Below are 18780 nucleotides of genomic sequence, written 5' to 3'. Positions count from 1 at the left end.
TTTATTGAACTTTGTGTATTAAATAAGGGTGTCACGGACACTCGGTTCAGAAGATGAGATGATACATAAGATTTAGTCTACAAGAACGAGATGAGACGAGATTATAACATTACTTTTAAGAAAGTACAATGGAAAAAAAAAAAAGACAATGTATTGCAATCTACTAATTCAGTTTATACTACATTACCTTGCATTGCTCCTCATGAGGCTACATTCTTCCACACTGTGTGTATGCTATGCTGCTCCACCCACCGAGGCCGGCAAAATGATTCAGGTCATTTTCATTTATTGTGTGATTAATTCATTCATTATTGTCCCAGTCTAGTGGTGGACAGGTTTTCTGAACGAGAAAACGTGTCATGTTTTGATCTTGTGACACTCGTATTAAACGATGATTATGGAGAATTTAAGTACTAAATGACCGTTTTCCTTGTAGCTCAACTCCTTCGAGCAGCTGTGCATCAACTACACCAACGAGAAGCTGCAGCAGCTCTTCAACCACACAATGTTCATCCTGGAGCAGGAGGAGTACCAGAGGGAGGGCATTGACTGGAGCTTCATCGACTTTGGCCTTGACCTGCAGCCCTGCATTGACCTCATTGAGAAACATGTGAGCTTGTGACCTCTCAGTGGCCCCAAAAAACAAATGACATCATTGCCATCTTTCTCTTACCATGAAGGGGACCTCTGTACAGGCTCATTGGATGAAAAATGCAATAAATTAAGTTTAGTTATTGCTATCTTAACTTTTGTGAAACATATACACTTGTCATGGTTAATGTTACTTATTTACTTAAGTAAAATTAATTCAGTATTCAGTTTGTACTGCTGTAAACCCTGAAGCAGAATTCTATTATTTACCCAACTTACTTTGCTTTACTGTTACTTGCTTGCCATTAACTTAGGCAGCAGAAATAGCTTACTTTACTTGGTTAATTTGCTTGTGTAGTTGCTTAACTTACCAGCTTTGCTTACTTTGTTTTGCTTGAGTTACAGTATGTATTCAACATAATATAACTTACTTTTTATATATATATAAAAATATATAACTAACATTTTCATAATTTGGATTCCATCTTTTAGTTTGTTTTAGTCTTGACTAGGAGTAGGCTACATGAAATTGATGATCCACTAAGCCATGGGACATCCATGATGTACTGTAGGTTAATGGAAAACATTTGAAAGTGACCTGCAGCCTGACACACTTTTCTTGTGTTCCAATGTTGATGGCAGGCCGGACCTCCTGGCATCTTGGCTTTGCTGGATGAGGAGTGCTGGTTCCCCAAAGCCACAGACAAGAGCTTTGTGGAGAAGGTGGTTCAAGAGCAAGGAACACACCCCAAGTTCCAGAAACCCAAGAAACTCAAGGATGAGGCTGATTTCTGTATTATCCACTATGCTGGGAAGGTAATTGATGACAGGTCTGCGTGTCATAGCGCAATCAAAAATCACTCATGTCACATTAAGCGGCTGTTATTGTTTAGAGGTAATAAGGAATTATGGTCCTTTTTATCATGAAATTTATGTTACAGGTGGACTACAAAGCAGATGCTTGGCTGATGAAAAATATGGATCCTCTTAATGAGTGTGTGGCCACTTTGCTCAACCAGTCCACAGACAAGTTTACTTCCGACTTGTGGAAAGATGGTGAGTGAATAGCACATTCGGCCTTTATGTTAATTGTCAGACAAGCATGCAGTTTTCAACTAACCAATGACTAATTTCACAGTAAATGTTTTAAAGCTACAACATGTAGTTGAATATTTTGAAAATCATTTTAATGGTGCCCTAGCTTGTAATGAGGAGCATCTCCATCATTACCATGGTGACCACAGACCACCTACTTTAAAGGTCTATCATATTTGGTGGACCAGCCAATATTGTGTTACAGTATTACTGCTGACAGCTGTGTGCATTGCTTGTTTGTACTACTGTACACTAAAATGAGTTTTCCATTTCTGTCACAATATGGCCACCTGGTGTCCATTGAAATGAGCTGCAGTTTCACTGTAATTAACACATAATGTTTACATTTTAAGGAAGACTTGGGCTGTGTTCACACTTGTTCATTACTCTGGATGGAACCAGAGTTTGTTATCAGACCAAAGGCTCTGTCATAATCTGATTGGGCACAAACAAAATACCAAATATTTCAAACAAGTCGTCTCATAGGTAGAATATATTTCATATTGTACTGATTTTTTGTTTTTAACCAGTTAAGTTGGAACAAAATAATGGTGTGTGCGCACACACAAAACAAACTACACTAGTAAAGCAATCTCACCAGTTAATGTCAAACATGACAAGTCTGATCACCGCCTTTGTTTAATCTTTTACACTTTTGTGTCATCGCAGTCGATCGTATCGTGGGCCTGGATAAGGTAGCAGGGATGTCAGACTCCATGCACGGTGCATTCAAAACCCGCAAAGGCATGTTTCGCACAGTGGGCCAACTGTACAAGGAGCAGCTGGGGAACCTGATGGCCACACTCAGGAACACCAATCCCAACTTCGTCCGCTGCATCATTCCCAACCATGAGAAGAAGGTACATTTTTACAGCTGAGACTACAAAAAAACCAAAACAATACATGTTATTGCTACAGCTGCCCGCGCGCGCACACACACACACACACACACACACACACACACAGTGGTGTGAAAAGCATTTGCAAGAGACTCATTGCAAGTTATCACAGACGTTTGATGGCAGTTGTTGCTGCTAAGGGTGGCCCAACCAGTCAGTAGTTTGGGGGCAATCACTTTTTCACACAGGGCCATGCAGGTTTGGATTTTTTTTTCCTCCTTGTTTCTCCCTTAGGTTTCATTTAAAAGCTTCATTTTGTGTTCAGTTGTGTTATTGACTATTATTGAAATTTGTTTGATCTGAAACATTTAAGTGAACATGTGGAAAAAATAATAAATTAGGAAGGGGGCAAACACTTTCAGACCCTTGCATATAGGCTATCAATTGATTTAAATATTTAATAGCAATTAATCATTTTGTCCATAGTTAACTCATAACAATTGATTGAAGTTTTTATCAATAAAAAGTAGGGATGTTAATCTTTGTGGTAAACGATTCGATACGCATCTAGATACACGGGTTAAGATATGATACGATATGATTCAACAGTTACATTTGTTGATGTAGACATCTTTATTTTATAAAGAAGCCAACTCTATAAAAGTGTTCTTGGTACAGTACAGTATTTTCAAAGGTGTAAAAGAGCACATATTGCAAAGCATGCTGTAAGGCACGGGTCCCCAACCACCTATGCCTGCTGGTAACTAGCCGCTCGTGTCCCAAATTTTAGCTCGCAGTTCAAAGCGCAAAATCAGCTGAAAAACTGCTTGCATTAAAAAAAAAAAAGCAAAAAAAAAAACATTTGTTAGTTGGGACACTCGTATGCTAAGGTACCTCTGTATAAATGACAAAATAATAACAGTAGTGTTCCAGTATCTTCTCTTGTCACTTCTCTCTGGCAGTCGACGTACTCCGTTGACAACTCAACTCACCATAGATGCAAATAACTTGGGTTCTGTTGCGAGAGCCATCTGCCAGGGCTTTGAAGTTAAAATGACCATTCAAAATACCCTTTCTTTGTTCATTTCTGTGCAGTGTTTGTTCCGGATTGTGGCTCCACATCCCCCACTGCGTTTCCTCAAACTACGGTGTGGACTAAGGGCTCAAACAGGATGTGCGCACATTAAGCGTGTGTCAAAAAAATAGTGCCGTGAAAGTACATGTCTGTTAACTTTGACAGTCCTAATATATATGTATTAACAGCTCCAAATGAACTGAAAATTTAATGAGCGTCAATCTGTGTGACTGAGTGGGGACACATAAGAGAGGTGTGGCTTGACATGATGCGCATGCGTTCGTTATGTTCAAAGTTTAACCTAATTCATTAAACAAATTAGTCACCACCGTTAACACACTATTTTTGACAGCCCAAATTTCTACCTTTTTAGGCGGGTAAACTGGAGCCTCATCTGGTTCTGGACCAGTTAAGGTGTAATGGAGTTTTGGAGGGGATCCGTATCTGCAGACAGGGCTTCCCTAACCGCATTGTCTTCCAGGAGTTCAGACAGAGGTAACAAACACAGTGACAAACATGATTTGAGTGAGCAATCATGAATAAAATGACTAAGTTTACCATCTGTCTGTAATTGCGCTTCTCAGGTATGAAATCCTCACTCCGAATGCCATTCCAAAAGGATTTATGGATGGCAAGCAAGCATGTGTGCTCATGGTGAGAACCATACATCGCATTAAGAAATGAAAGAGGAAAACTAATCTGAATCTGACCTCCTCAAACTTAACTCTATTTCAGATCAAGGCCCTGGAGTTGGACTCCAACTTGTACCGCATCGGTCAGAGTAAAGTTTTCTTCAGAGCCGGCGTCCTGGCTCACCTGGAGGAGGAAAGAGACATGAAGATCACTGATGTCATCATCAGCTTTCAGGCATTGTGCCGAGGATACGTGGCCCGCAAGTAGGACTGATTCAGTCTTTCTACTAGGCCCCATTCACTCACCCTTGGTTGAAAATGATTGTTTTGCTGTTTTTCTTTTTTTTTTTTTTTTTGCTTTTTAAAACATAGAGCCTTTGCGAAAAGACAACAGCAGCTGACTGCTATGAAAGTTATCCAGAGGAACTGTGTCGCTTACCTCAAACTTCGGAACTGGCAGTGGTGGAGGCTTTTCACCAAGGTAAGACATGATTTATTCAATCATGACCTGAGGATTCTAACCCTTTTGTGGGATGCATCCTGTGGGGATACGGATCCCCTTTGTGGGATGGTCTTGAAAAAAACATTTCAGAACATTGCAACAGTCATAATGTATTTCCTGCTAACTACCTGGATGTTAAACCTCTCTGTACACCTATAACGGTCCATGACTGGCCCAGTCAACTGTCACGAAGAGAAAAGTGGTCGATCGTATTCCTCTGATATGCAAAAACAGAGTCCCTTGCTTGATTGTTGTGAGGTTTGAAACTCTTTGCTCGTCTTGAAGGTGAAGCCGCTACTGCAGGTGACTCGGCAGGAGGAGGAGATGGTGGCGAAGGAGGAAGAGCTCCAGAAAGTCAAAGAAAGGCAACTGCAGGCTGAGGAGCAGATTCAAGAGTACAAAAGCAAGCAGCAGCAGGTACGATTGTCTGTTGAATTTACCTTTTCATCTTGAAATCAATCTGCATATACACTGTATATAACTTGTAAATAAGACGTGTTGATGGACAGGTAATTTTTTTTAGCCCGGGCAGGCACATTAGAGTTTAGTGTGTGGCATTACACACCGCTTAAACCCAAAGTGGCTTAGAAGTTCAGTCAATGCCCGTTTTTGTTTTCATCTTCAGCGCATCCAAATGTTTTTGCATGCAAAATTCACACACGCACAAGCTCTTCAATACCATGCTGTCAGTATGTCGAGTGTTTCACTCAAGTCGGTTTAGTGCCAAAACGTGCCTTGTTGGCACTGAGCAAGTAAGTATCCCTTCTCATTTTGCCTTTGACTGACTCCGCCAGCTGACCACCGAGAAGCTGGCCCTCCAAGAGCAGCTCCAGGCTGAGACGGAGCTGTGCGCAGAGTCTGAGGAAATGAGATGCCGTCTTGCAGCAAAGAAGCAGGAACTGGAGGTGATACTTCAGGCTACGGAGGCTCGTCTGGAGGAGGAGGAGGACAGGGTTGGCCAGCTGCACAACGAGAGAAAAAAGATGCAGCAAAACATTAACGTAAGTGAAGGGGATATTGATCATTTTGGAGAGGCTTATTGACTTAAGCTGGAATTTAGTTTGATTGGTGTTTTTGGCTTTTGTAGGAACTAGAGCAGCAGCTGGATGAGGAAGAAGCAACCAGACAGAAGCTCCAGATGGAGAAGTTGACCGTGGATGCTAAAATGAAAAAAATTGAGGAAGACATGATGGTGCTTGATGACCAGAACAACAAGCTCAACAAGGTCACCAATAGTCTTTGGCGCTTATCTTGGCTGAAGAAATCATTTATTTATTTGGTATTTTTTTCGGTTGTTTTCAACTTTAGGAGAAGAAACTGTTGGAAGAGAGGATCTCTGAGTTCACCACCAACTTGGCTGAGGAAGAAGAGAAATCTAAAAGCTTACAGAAACTCAAGAATAAACATGAAGCCATGATCACAGATTTAGAAGGCAAACATTTATAAATATTCATTATTACAAATATTTATTTGCTTGTAATGCTATTCATTTTTATCTTACACCGATATACTGATTTTAACACAATTGATAAACAGAATTGCTTTGTTTTCTAGAATGTTCCTTGTTGCCATTTGCCTTTGTCCAGTTGACGAGTACAGAAAGTGAACCTATCCTTGTTAATTAACAGAGACCACAATACAGTGGATCGTCACATATTTGCAAATCAGCTTTTACGACCCTGTAAATTTTTTTTCCTCAGAAGTCTAATGATAGTGCACTACGTGTGTTTTGACAGAAGCAGTAGCTTCTACAGTCTAATAATTACAACAGTTGATGTTGCTCTGAAAGGAGAACGTCAACCTCAAGCTAGCAGGAGGATATGGAGGGTGAGGAACAAAGGCATATGTCAAATGTAGACATTTTTTGCCGTCGGAGGTATAACCGCCCTGTGAATATCGGATGTACTGTTTGTATAATTTCAAAACATTAAAAAAAAACTATTACCTGTACTATTCAATTATATTCAAATCCAAAAAAACTAAACAAAAGTTGATTGCCTAAGCCACATGTGTCAAACTTGTGCCCTGGAGGGCTGAGACGCTGCAGGTTTTCTCTCCAACCAGTTTCTTCAGCAGGTGATTTAATTGATGAGCTCCTTCCCTCAAACTGAAGGTGTTGATCATTAAAATCACCTGCTTTAGTGACTGGCTTGAAAGAAAACCTGCAGTGTCTCGGCCCTCCATGGCACGAGTTTGACACCCCTGGCCTAAGCGATGCACACCCTAAAACCTTTTGCTGTATTGGTAACATCAGAGTCTGTCAGCAAGGCACATCTTGAATTGGCAATATTTACAAACTGTTTTTTTCAAAAGCGCCGCAAACGCCTTTTCAGGTCATTCCACACGTTAGATTTAGGTCTGGACTCTGGCTAGACTAAGCCAAGATGTGTGAAAGTCTCCTACCTAAAAAAAAAAAAAAAAAATTCAACTAATAATTGGTTTTAGAGTGCACAAAAAAAAATTGTTTTTTTTCTTCACATTTTTCCCCATACAGGTACTTGGTACTGAGTTAAGCTTTGTTTGTGTCCTAACATTTAGATCGCCTAAGAAAGGAGGAAAAAATGCGCCAGGAGCTGGAGAAGAATCGCCGTAAACTGGAGGGTGACTCAAACGATCTCAGTGACCAGATTTCAGAACTTCACGCTCGGATTGCTGAACTTGAAGCTCAGCTCGCCAAGAAAGAGGAGGAACTGCTTGCTGCACTGGCCAAGTTAGTGTCTGATCCAGTTGTCTAATTTCAGCATACCCGCAAAACTAACTCATGCTTTATTCTGACTCCAGGATTGAGGAGGAGGCTGCAGCCAAGAACATGGCCCAGAAGAAGATCCGGGAACTGGAAGCTCAGATCTGTGATTTGCAGGAGGATCTGGAGATGGAGAGGCAGGCGCGCAACAAGGCAGAGAAGCTGCGCAGGGATCTGGGAGAGGAGCTGGAAGCTCTCAAGACTGAGCTGGAGGACACTTTGGACTCAACTGCAGCACAGCAGGAACTCAGGTAACAAGACAAGCTCATGGTGGGACTCCTCATCCCAAAATCAAAAATCCCAAGCTTTTGACAGTGTAGATGTTGATTGTGTCCCATTGGGATATGGCTTGGGGTCCATGTTATGTCGTTTTTTTTTCTTCGCTTACAGCACATTCTAAAAATACAAGTAAACTACAAAAAAAACCAACACTGGTCTATAAGCTGCAGGTGTCCACGTTGTAACATGAGCTATTTACACAGAAAGACACACTAATAACCTTGCAGTCCTACCTACACTCCGTGTTCCCAGTGTTGCTCAGTAGCTCCCATGAGTGAGACAGACTTTTTTTCATCTGAGTTCAACAGCTGCCACGGTACAAGCAGAAGCTGTAGTAATTCTACACATGATTAAACATACTTATGATTTGTCAGATCAAAACAGGACTACTGCAGTTCACTACTTCCTGAATCTGACCTCCTTATATTAATCTTCTTCCTTTTCCTCCAGGAGCAAACGTGAGATGGAAGTTACCCATCTCAAGAAAACTCTGGATGATGAGGCCAAGGCCCACGAACAGCAGATGGCTGACATGAGACAAAAGCACAACCAGGCATTTGATGAGCTCAATGACCAGCTGGAGCAGGCCAAGCGGGTAATGAACGTAGTAGCCACAAACTTATTTATGCTCGGCAATAACAGGATGTGGAGTTGACGCTTGATCCGCTCCCTGTCCCACAGAACAAGGTTTCGGTGGAGAAATCCAAGCAAGCCCTGGAGAGTGAGTGGAACGAGGTGCAGATTGAGCTCAATACTCTGAGGCAAGGCAAAGCAGATTCAGAACACCGTCGGAAGAAGGCCGAGTCCCTAGTTCAAGAGCTACAGGTCAAATTTGGAGACAGCGAACGGCAGAGGCAGGAGATGGCCGATAAGATGGCCAAGATGCAGGTATGGTGGTACAGTTTGGATAGCGGAATGTTGTTCACATAGAACTTTTTCCACTTCCGATAGGATTCCGATATAGCAGCCTTGAATATCGGTCGATACTGACATTGATCCAAAATCAGCTTGAATCATGCATACCTTTTTAATACTTGTTTAGTAGCGTGCAATGGTAGAAAAGGCTTAATCAAGTGATATTACTCAGAGAATAATAGTCAGCAACAGTAGGAATGTGGAAAAACTGACCCATTTACTTCTTGATGCATCTGGTGTACAGTTTTAGCAACAATAGGCATAATGTAATGAGGCTCGGGGCTAATCACGCCAGCACACAATTGTTGTGATCAAGTGGGTGAATAGAAGTTCTGGTGCGGATATGGAATGGACTGCTTGTATCTCAGTACCAATATCGTAAATTTTAAATGCAGGCTGATTACAATTTTTTTGTAGCTGATATTGGACAGATCTGACATTGTCAGATCAGGACACCCCTATTCACAATGTTTTTAAATTTGTACAGAAAGACACGCTGACAATCATTTTAAAATTCTTTTTTTAGTCTGAGCTCGACAATGTCAACAGCCTGTTGACCGAAGCAGAGGGCAAGAACATCAAATCCAGCAAAGACCTTTCTTCAGTTGAGTCTCAGCTCCAGGATGCTCAGGTACGAATCCAAAAATATGTATGATAGAAATTATTTCCTTCATCAACTATGGTGAAAGTTAATGACAAACAAATGTATTATTTACCAGATATTGGGGAATACATGGGATGGTAGCGTCTCTGAATGTTCTGAACTCTATTTTGATACCAGTGTTGTCGTGAATGGAATAACACTGCCTGCAGTTGTAGCAGATAGGTAGATAAAGGCATACTGTAAATGAGGAAAAAAATCATCAGTATGACCCAAAGTTTGATGGGAGTACCGGTAAATTCACTTTTAATATGCATATTATGACATCACCAGGCTCAGAAATTGTCAGATCCCTGTCCCCACGATAATCTACTTGTGATTCTCTTCCTCATCTCTCATGCAAACACAGCCATCATCATTTACAGCGGGATCTTGAACACCACTGCTGCCTTCTTTTTTACAGAAAGCAACCGATGTCCATGGAAATAATCAACAATGTAAATAAATACTGCGGCTTTTCTAAAGTTCTTCTTTTGTTCCTGAATCCCAGGAGCTGCTCCAAGAGGAGACTCGCCAGAAACTGAACCTCACCAGTCGCTTGCGACAGCAAGAGGAGGAGCAGAACACTCTGCGAGAGACGCTGGATGAAGAGGAGGAGAGCAAGAGAAACGTGGAGAAACAGGTCTCCCATCTTCAAAGCCAGGTTAGGCCCCCAAATATTGGCTTTATTCTTCTTATGCCGTCTTTTGCCAAAAAGAGGACCGCTTTTTTTTCCTCAATAATCCATGAGAAACTTAATTCTCTCCTCATTGCCTCCTTTGTGTCTACAGCTGACTGAGCTGAAGAAGAAGTTTGACCAAGAGGTGGCCAACCTGGAGATTGCAGAGGAGACACGCAAGCGAATCCACCGAGATGCAGAGTGTTTGCAGCAGCAGCTAGAAGAGAAGAGCGCCGCCTATGACAAACTGGAAAAGACCAAAACTCGTTTACAGCAGGAGCTGGAAGACCTCATGGTGGACCAGGACAACCTGAGGAATGTGGTCTCCAACCTGGATAGGAAGCAGAAGAAGTTTGACCAGGTATCCTAGACACCCACACAGCAAATGTGCACAACAACCTGAAAGGCTGTAAACCATAAATAGCTTTGCAGTTTGATTTAAAATAAAATTAGGTACACCTGCACAATCAGAGAGCCGATACAAGAGCTGAATCAGAAATTTAAATCAGGTAATGTTCTGTTGGATACTGTCGGAAAACATTTTTTTATAATTGTAATGGTGTAGGACTGTACTGCATCCTACTGAGACCAAACTCAAATGATTGTAATGCATTGCAGTACTATACCATGACATACTGCAATAATAAATACATTACAGTAAAATTATAAAAACATTAGGGCCGCATGGTATGTTAGTTTCAATTTGGGAAAAAAAAACTAGTTATATAAACACATTTTACACATATTTTATTATTTATAGCAGAGACTGTGATTCTATGAAAGCTCTGGCTATATTAAGCACTTTTGGATTAAAAACGCTATCACTCCCCACTTAGATGCTGGCTGAAGAGAAGACCATCTCCTGTCAGTATGCTGAGGATCGCGACAAAGCTGAGGCTGATGCCAGGGAGAAGGACACACGAGCTCTGACGCTTGCACGCGAGCTGGACACGATGACTGACCTGAAGGATGAGCTGGATCGGGCCAATAAGCTCCTCAAAGCCGAGATGGACGACTTGGTCTCCTCCAAAGACGACGTGGGCAAGAGTGTAAGAACACACAGGCATCTCGTGGTGCAACAGAGATGGATGGTGGAAGGCAAAGTTTTAGCATTATAATGCACATCCTTACTCTTCATCTTCATCCACAGGTTCACGAGTTGGAGAGGTCAAAGCGTGCAATGGATCAGCAGCTGGAGGAAATGAGGGTTCAGCTGGAGGAACTGGAGGACGAACTGCAGGCCACCGAGGACGCCAAACTACGCTTGGAGGTCAACATGCAGGCCATGAGGGCTCAGTTTGACAGAGACCTGCAGGCCAGAGACGAGCAGGGCGAGGAGAGGAGGAAGCAGCTGGTCAAACAGGTGACCCGTGCATGTACCTGACAAACATTAAAAGTCAGATTTATGACTACTCAAATCATATTTTTCTCTCCTTCAGGTTTGTGCGATGGAAGTGGAGCTGGAGGATGAACGCAGGCAACGTTCTCAGGCTCTGTCCTCCAAGAAAAAACTGGAGTTGGATCTGGGCGAGCTTGAAAATCAGATAGATGCCGCCAACAAGGCAAGGGATGAGGCCCTCAAACAGCTGAAAAGACTACAGGTAAAACATCTTTACATGGACCATCATGTCGGACAGAGGTGTCCAAAGTGCAACCCGGGGGCCTTTTTTATTGGTCCTTGGCATATTGTAAAAATAAAATTATTCATGGGATATATTCAAAATGACGCTAATTACCTTTGTCAACTGTAATACAAAGCTAAGATGTCTGTTTTTTCAGATAGATTTAGCATGTGTTGACCTATGTTGCATTGGTTAGAGTATCCTTTAATGAACAAAATGTATCAGTGTGGACAGGCCTGACAAAAGCCGTCAAGTTGTCTGCTCTGTTGTCTTACCACAAAGGCCCAAATGAAAGAGCAAATTAGAGAGCTTGAGGACCTGCGCTTGTCCCGAGACGAAGCAGTCAACAGCGCTAAGGAGACTGAGAGGAAGCTGAAGACCATGGAGGCTGATGCCCTGCACTTGCAGGAGGTATGAAAGTCAGATTATACATTCCTCTTATTTAGTCACAGACTTAACCAAGTATTTATGAATAAGGTATTGAATACTATTAGTAAGTCGGTTATATGGGAGACAAAATATTACACATTTATTGCTCTGGTGTCTTCCAGGATCTCGCCACTGCAGAGCGCCTCAAGAGACAAATCCAAACTGAGAGAGATGAGCTCCAGGATGAGATTAACAACAGCAACACTAAAATGTATGGAATACGGAGCAATATCTTTTTCAGCTACTGAGTCATAGACTGCCACGCTTACGTCAATTTGTTGTTCAGTTCTCTGCTGACTGAAGAGAAAAGGAGGCTGGACGCTCGCATCACTCAGCTGGAGGAGGAGCTGGAGGAAGAGCTGCTTAACGCAGAGATGGTCAACGACCGTCTCAAGAGAAGTGCCCTGCAGGTAATGCTTCAATACTGTCTGTAGTATTGACAAAATACGTTTAATAGTTAAGCATGCATGATTCCCTTTTTCTCATTCTTGAATCTTCTGAGTCGTATGTATTTTGTATATAAAAGAAACATTGACAAAGGTCTTTATACTCAAGGATTTGCATGGTCCCCATGATGCTGTATTTGCTTGCTGATGACATTTTTAGATGGAGCAGTTGACTACCGAAATGAATGCAGAGCGCAGCACCTCCCAGAGACTGGAGGGGGCTCGTTCCCAGATGGATCGCCAGAACAAGGAGCTGAAGCTGAAGCTGCAGGAGCTTGAGGGCACCGTCAGGTCTAAGTACAAGTCCACCATTGCCACCATGGAGGCCAAGATTGCACAGATGGAGGAACAGCTTGACATAGAGTCCAAGTGAGTCCTTTTGGGAGTTGTTGAAAAACTTAAGTTGTTGAGTGGATTCCAAACTTTCTGACATGGTGTCCTCCATTAATTTGCATTTTGGATTTAATTCAGGGAGCGTCAACAGGCATCCAGACTGGTCAGGAGAACAGAAAAGAAGCTGAAAGAGATGATGTTACAGGTTGACGATGAAAGACGCAACACAGAGCAGTATAAGGATCAAGTAAGCCTACGCACTAGCCCCTTTCACACAACCTGCAAGTCGACCCGTCAATTATATGCTTTTTAGATGTCCTATGAGAGCAGGTGGGATGCCTCCTGTGAGTCAATGTAAAGGCAGTGACATTTAAAGGTCCCCAAAATCTAGCTTGTGCTTTTAGTAAGCCTACTGGGAACACACCGTTTTGTGACTGTAGCTTTAATGCTAATGACTTGTTTTTGTCCATGCCTCTCTTACAGTGTGTATCTACTTTTTACATATACAGGTACACTGTAACTCTGCACTTGTCCAATGTAATAAATGCCATATCACATACAACTATGTAACAAAGGGATATTCTGGATTATTTTGACATGGAGTTGTATGACATCCCAATCAGCAGTGTGGTACATCAGTGGTGACTTTTCACTTGTGAGCTAAGTTCTGGTCAGATTTGGTGTTGAAGAAAGTAGTTCCTGCTAGCTGGTGAGGTCACAAAAATAAAGCGTTTTGCTTTTCAAATCAATTTGTGTTCAAAAGAGTAATATTTGCATCATAAAACCATTTATGATGAAAAAGTTAGACCTCACAATCACTTGCCGTATCACTGCACACTGCTGCCTTTCAAGTACACGTCTGACTACGAAACAAGTCGTTAGCTAAGAATTAACAGGGTCTATCTGCGTTTTCTAGCTAAATTGAGCTTCCATTGTGGAACGGTGGTTAACAAGGTGCATCTAAAGCATGTTACTCTGACTATTCCAGTATGATACGTAGGTCGAGGCCGCTTGCACCAGGGTGCATCAGGTTTCGATTTCAGAATTAACGGGGGGGTATTTGCAAATCACATGAAATACAAAACAAGCTTCTCTGGTGAGTTGGCTGAAGTCACAATGTTCTCGAGTGCAGAGCCAGAGGTGCCCACAGTTTGAAGTTCGTGACCCTAGGAGAAGCTAAACCCTCAAGTGGCCTCAGTCTCGTAATTTTACATACCACATTGATTTGGTTCGGCAACAGTAATTTACAGTCCCTCAGCGGACACAAGCATATTCTGGTTGTTGGCGGACCCGGCAGGCTTTTGTATTTTTTGCAGTGCAAGGTAGTGCAGTGCATGTTAAAATTTGCCTGAAATAAACTAAGTATTGTGCAACATGTATCTGTAATTGGGAAAAGTTTTAATAAATGGCCAAGAGTCAGGTTGTGGGTTGTTTTTGCTAGGCTATGGCATCATTTGACAGGCCTGGAGTTAAAAGGTGTTACATTTTTTCAAAAATGTTTTGTACTTGAAGTATGTTTAGTTGTAGAATCGTCAATAAAACTGTCCTGTCTTGAATGTCTTTTTTTTTTTTTTTTTTTTTTTTTTTTTTTGCTGAATGCAGATACCATTTATGACTCTGAAATTCTCCAAATTCCCACTAATACTGGGCTATTCCACACCAACACCATCTAATAAAAGCAAAATTACAGAAATAAAATATTAAGTTAAATATTAATTTTCATTTTGAAATTGCAGTCGCGTTTTCCTGGAAACCTATGAAAATGCAGATGTACCTTGTTAACTCTATTCGACGAAGTGATGACAACATTCCTTTTAGCACAAAGCCAAAGGGATACCTTTTATGAATCGGAATACACTGATGCCGAACTTCGTCAGATGGAGTTAGAACAGGCAAAGAGAGAGATGGACAGAGAAGTGGTCCAAGCCGTAGCTGTGAGTAGTAGTCTATACCTATATCCACTTATTTTTTCCATGTTGGTTTGACTGATTTCCAAATGACAATGGCCATCTGTTTTTTTTGTTGTATTTTTAAAAGAATCGCGCATACAGCTAACATAAATTTTGTGACTGACTTAAAGTATACTCATAGAAACGTGGACACAACCACCGCTTTTACGTAGCCGACAATAATAATAATAATGTCGTCATAAAGTCTTGTGCAGCGGCTTCACTGGTAATATGACATTTGGTGATTTGCAGTGTGGTAGCCTTTCCGAGTGTAATACAGTTAGCTTGTAAACTAGGTGGTAATAGTCGGCATCAAATTAGCTAGTAGCCATAGTTCTTACCTGGGGTGCTGGGAAAGCTCTTCAAAACATTCTTCTGTGCTGGGCGTGAAGGAACGTAATCGTCCTCGCTGAAGTGTGCACCACACACAAGAAGCTGTTAATTCATCCTTGCTACTTTGGTTCCCACTGTGGCAAGAAAGCCGAAGTTGCCGAAAAGCAATGTCCGTGACAGGAAAGCGATGGAATACATGGGGCGATTCAGACGCACTTTTGTTGGTAAAGCCCGGATAATTACAAGCCCATACCATTCTTTGGATATTGTCTTTTATGACAATATATTTGCCACTCTAGCTGTCACTTTTGCGCGACGCGCGAGAGCATGTAAACGCTGTGAAACAGGTGTGGGCAAGGTGCGCAACAATTGACAGGTGGCAGGGCGTAGTGATGCGCAGTGAGCGAAATGAGCACAGAGCGCTTGTGAGGTCTGACTTTTTCGTGTCAAACGGTTATGTGATGGAAATGTATTACACTTTTGAATGCACATTGTTTTGAGAAGCAAAACGCTTTACTTGTATGACTCCAACTGCTTTCACTAGCAATATTAGAAATTTTGAAATATTTAAAATCAAGTCTGTGATTAATTATATCTGATAAAGCATGACTTGAACTTTAATTTGATACCGCATTCACTTATGTACCCCAAATATTAAAGAAGTTAGACCAGATTTGATACTGGGGAAAATAGTGACCTATTATACAAATTTTCAGGCCTTTTTGTATTGAGTTCCTGGACTCTTATAGCTACACACGATAACCGATAGCAGTGTCAGATTTTTGTATCGCTAAAATACGGGTTTTATAACATACAAAACATACTTTCACACCAAAAACCGACCAGAACTCAACTCACGGGACGAAGTAGGGGAAAAGTCACTGTTGATGCACTACACTGCTGATGGGGATGTCATACAACTTCATGTCAAAAAAATCCTAACTACCCCTTTTGAGGAGTGGGACAAAACACTCACATTTTAACAACATCATGCTAGGTTAGCCTATTTGCTCAAGGAAGAAAAAAAATGAACTTTGCAGCTCCCACGTCTGTCGCTGACTGACGGATAGTTGGTAGAGTGCTCGGCTTTATTTTAGGATGTGCAGCAAAGCCTGCCTTTTTAATAAGGCTGTCCTTGAAGTGATGGGCGTGTACACAGGGTGGATTCGTCTAGCTTGGTGCGGACAGAAGCAATTTCATGTCCACGAGGAAGGCAGGTTTTTTTTCCCATGTCATGAGAATGTACCAATAAACGTTGCATGGTTTGATGTGAACAGTTAGTTTTTTGCACTTAAGTGTGCACCCCTCTCTCCAGGCTGACAAGACAAACAATCGTATGCGTCAACTTAAGCGCCAGCTTGAAGAGGCCGAGGAGGAGCTGACGCGAGCCAACGCCTACCGTAGGAAGCTACAGAGGGAGCTAGATGACGCTGCAGAGTCTGCAGATGCCATGAACCGGGAAGTCAGCAGTCTGAAGAGCAAGCTCAGGTGAGAGCCATCTAGTGCAGAATTTCCCAACCTCTCTTGAGCCCCAAACAGAAATGTCACAAAGTATATACACAAGTTAATTATGTGCTTTTTGCCATGCAGTGGATGAGCATTTTAATTGTTCTGCCTGCCACTACATGTCACTGTTATTGATAGAGGAACAAAGATACGTTATTTGTACTAAATAATATAAACCCGAGCATAATCAGTTTTTAGAACAATTAAGTGAAATTGGTTACTTTCCCAAGGCACACCTGATGTCACAGCACACTAGTGTGCTTGGGAATCACTAAATTAGTGTACATTTAAGTCTTGGCAAAGGACTTAGATGTTGCCTAAATAAAATAAAAGCGGTATTATAAATGTTAGTTTTCTACTGAAACAGTACTGTTCTATAACTCATTTGACTTGTCGTAGATAATGATCCCTTACTAGTTGAATCATTGTCATCTTTTGTGATGTCAAAAATGGCATTTCCATCTCTCGATTGGGAACACTGACTTGTATTTGAATGTTTTGCTTTGAAGGCGTGGCGATGTGCATTTGAACATACGACGCACCATGAATCGCACGGGGTTGGAGAGCGATGAAGATGTGGACGTGATGACTGACGTGTCCGAGCCTGCTGCTGAGTGAGCGGAGGAACAAGAAGAGGGGGAAAAACGTTTGGATGATTTAAAGTAAATGTGCAACTTTTGCCAAACAAAAGCCATGACAATGAAAGTATACATCATTCTAGGACAGAATTTGCCTTTCATTTCCTTGGATGATGATGACCTATTATCCTTATTGACCTTTTATATATAATGCATTCACATTAAGGCCAAATGTTCACCACACTCAACATTTGTTTACTCTTACTCTAGTCATTTTCTACTTAAAGGGGTTTATCATGTTGCTTTGGTTTAATGTCTACTCACTGTTGCGCTATTTTTGCATACACATTACGGTGCTGGTGCTAGCTCACATTTGACATCGGTTAAAGTCTGTATTGTCTCTTAACTGGAATGGTGGTAGGTTGCTTTCACTGGAACTTGATTAGCAAGGCTCACACTCAGCACATTCGCCTCGGAATGTTGAATTCTGCACATTTTGGGTGAAATGGAACTCCTTAATACTGCATTATCATAAAAGCATATCTATTGCCGATATTTTATGGCTGGTCTTTATTTTATCAAATGCCTTAATGCAATAAAAATATATCTACAACATGCATTTGGTCATCACTACTTCGTGTTTTATCATGAACTGAGAAAGCAAAGGGCCACCACAGGTCTCACAACAAGCAGCTTTTCTGAGCCATATACACTCCTGATCAAAATCTTAAGACCAGTTGAAAAATTGCTAGAATTAGAATTTTGCACATTTGGATCTTAATGAGGTTTTAAGTAAAGCTACAATATGCAAACACAAGAAGGGGGAGTAAGGCAAAAGACATTTTGAAAAAGTAATTTATTGAAAACCACAAACTGAAAAAGGGCTGTTTATCACCTGATCAAAAATTTAAGACCATCGCTCAAAAAATAACAAACTCTCCAAACCAGAACAAAAAGTGTTCTCAGTAGGACTCAGTAATGAGTAGCTCCATCGTTCTTGTTAATCACTTCAAAAATTGGTTTGTGCATGCTTGACGTGAGTGTTTCCAGGAGGCTAGTGGGAACATTGCTCCAAGTGGTGAAGATGGCTTCACGAAGGGCATCAACTGTCTGGAACTGATGGCCATTTTTATAAATTTCCCTTGCCATCCATCCCCAAATGTTCTCTATGGGATTTAAATGAGGGGAACATGCAGGATGGTCCAAAAGAGTGATCTTTTTCTCCCTGAAGAAGTCCTTGGTCGAGCGAGCATTGTGAGCTGCAGCGTTGTCCTGTTGAAAAAGCCAGCTGTTACCACACAGACGAGGGCCCTCAGTCATGAGGGATGCCCGCTGCAACATCTGCATGTAAGCAACCACCATTTGACGACCCTGTACCACCTGAAGCTCCAGTGTTCCACTGAATGAAAAAGCACCCCAGATCATGATGGACCCCCCTCCACTGTGCCGGGTAGAAAACATCTCAGGTGAGATCTCCTTGTCATGTCAGTAATGTTGGAAGCCATCTGGACTGTCAAGGTTACATTTTTTTCTCATCAGAGAATAAAACTTTTTTCCACCTTTCAATGTCCCATGTTTGATGCTCCCTGGCAAA

General features: G+C 41.7%; 1 protein-coding gene across 1 annotated transcript in view; it reads left to right on the top strand.

Annotated features, from left to right (window-relative positions):
- LOC129182316 (myosin-9-like) overlaps positions 1-17805 on the top strand; it is a 35333-nt gene extending 17528 nt beyond the window's left edge. Inside the window, exons 15-43 of the mRNA XM_054778270.1 lie at positions 437-610; positions 1234-1407; positions 1533-1647; positions 2356-2546; positions 3974-4095; positions 4185-4254; positions 4336-4496; positions 4605-4713; positions 5020-5151; positions 5529-5735; positions 5822-5959; positions 6043-6166; positions 7273-7444; positions 7516-7728; positions 8207-8351; positions 8438-8644; positions 9198-9302; positions 9823-9975; positions 10103-10351; positions 10827-11039; positions 11141-11353; positions 11430-11591; positions 11895-12023; positions 12164-12252; positions 12328-12451; positions 12648-12856; positions 12959-13067; positions 16418-16590; positions 17118-17805. Of these exons, the coding sequence (XP_054634245.1) occupies positions 437-610; positions 1234-1407; positions 1533-1647; positions 2356-2546; positions 3974-4095; positions 4185-4254; positions 4336-4496; positions 4605-4713; positions 5020-5151; positions 5529-5735; positions 5822-5959; positions 6043-6166; positions 7273-7444; positions 7516-7728; positions 8207-8351; positions 8438-8644; positions 9198-9302; positions 9823-9975; positions 10103-10351; positions 10827-11039; positions 11141-11353; positions 11430-11591; positions 11895-12023; positions 12164-12252; positions 12328-12451; positions 12648-12856; positions 12959-13067; positions 16418-16590; positions 17118-17226 (4491 nt within the window). The 3' untranslated portion in view covers positions 17227-17805. The remainder of the gene's footprint in view (positions 1-436; positions 611-1233; positions 1408-1532; positions 1648-2355; positions 2547-3973; positions 4096-4184; positions 4255-4335; positions 4497-4604; positions 4714-5019; positions 5152-5528; positions 5736-5821; positions 5960-6042; positions 6167-7272; positions 7445-7515; positions 7729-8206; positions 8352-8437; positions 8645-9197; positions 9303-9822; positions 9976-10102; positions 10352-10826; positions 11040-11140; positions 11354-11429; positions 11592-11894; positions 12024-12163; positions 12253-12327; positions 12452-12647; positions 12857-12958; positions 13068-16417; positions 16591-17117) is intronic.
- Positions 17806-18780: the final 975 nt, after the last annotated feature.

This window comes from Dunckerocampus dactyliophorus, chromosome 6, assembly GCF_027744805.1.
Source record: "Dunckerocampus dactyliophorus isolate RoL2022-P2 chromosome 6, RoL_Ddac_1.1, whole genome shotgun sequence".
NCBI lineage: Eukaryota > Metazoa > Chordata > Actinopteri > Syngnathiformes > Syngnathidae > Dunckerocampus > Dunckerocampus dactyliophorus.
This window is presented reverse-complemented; position numbering and strand designations above follow the sequence as displayed.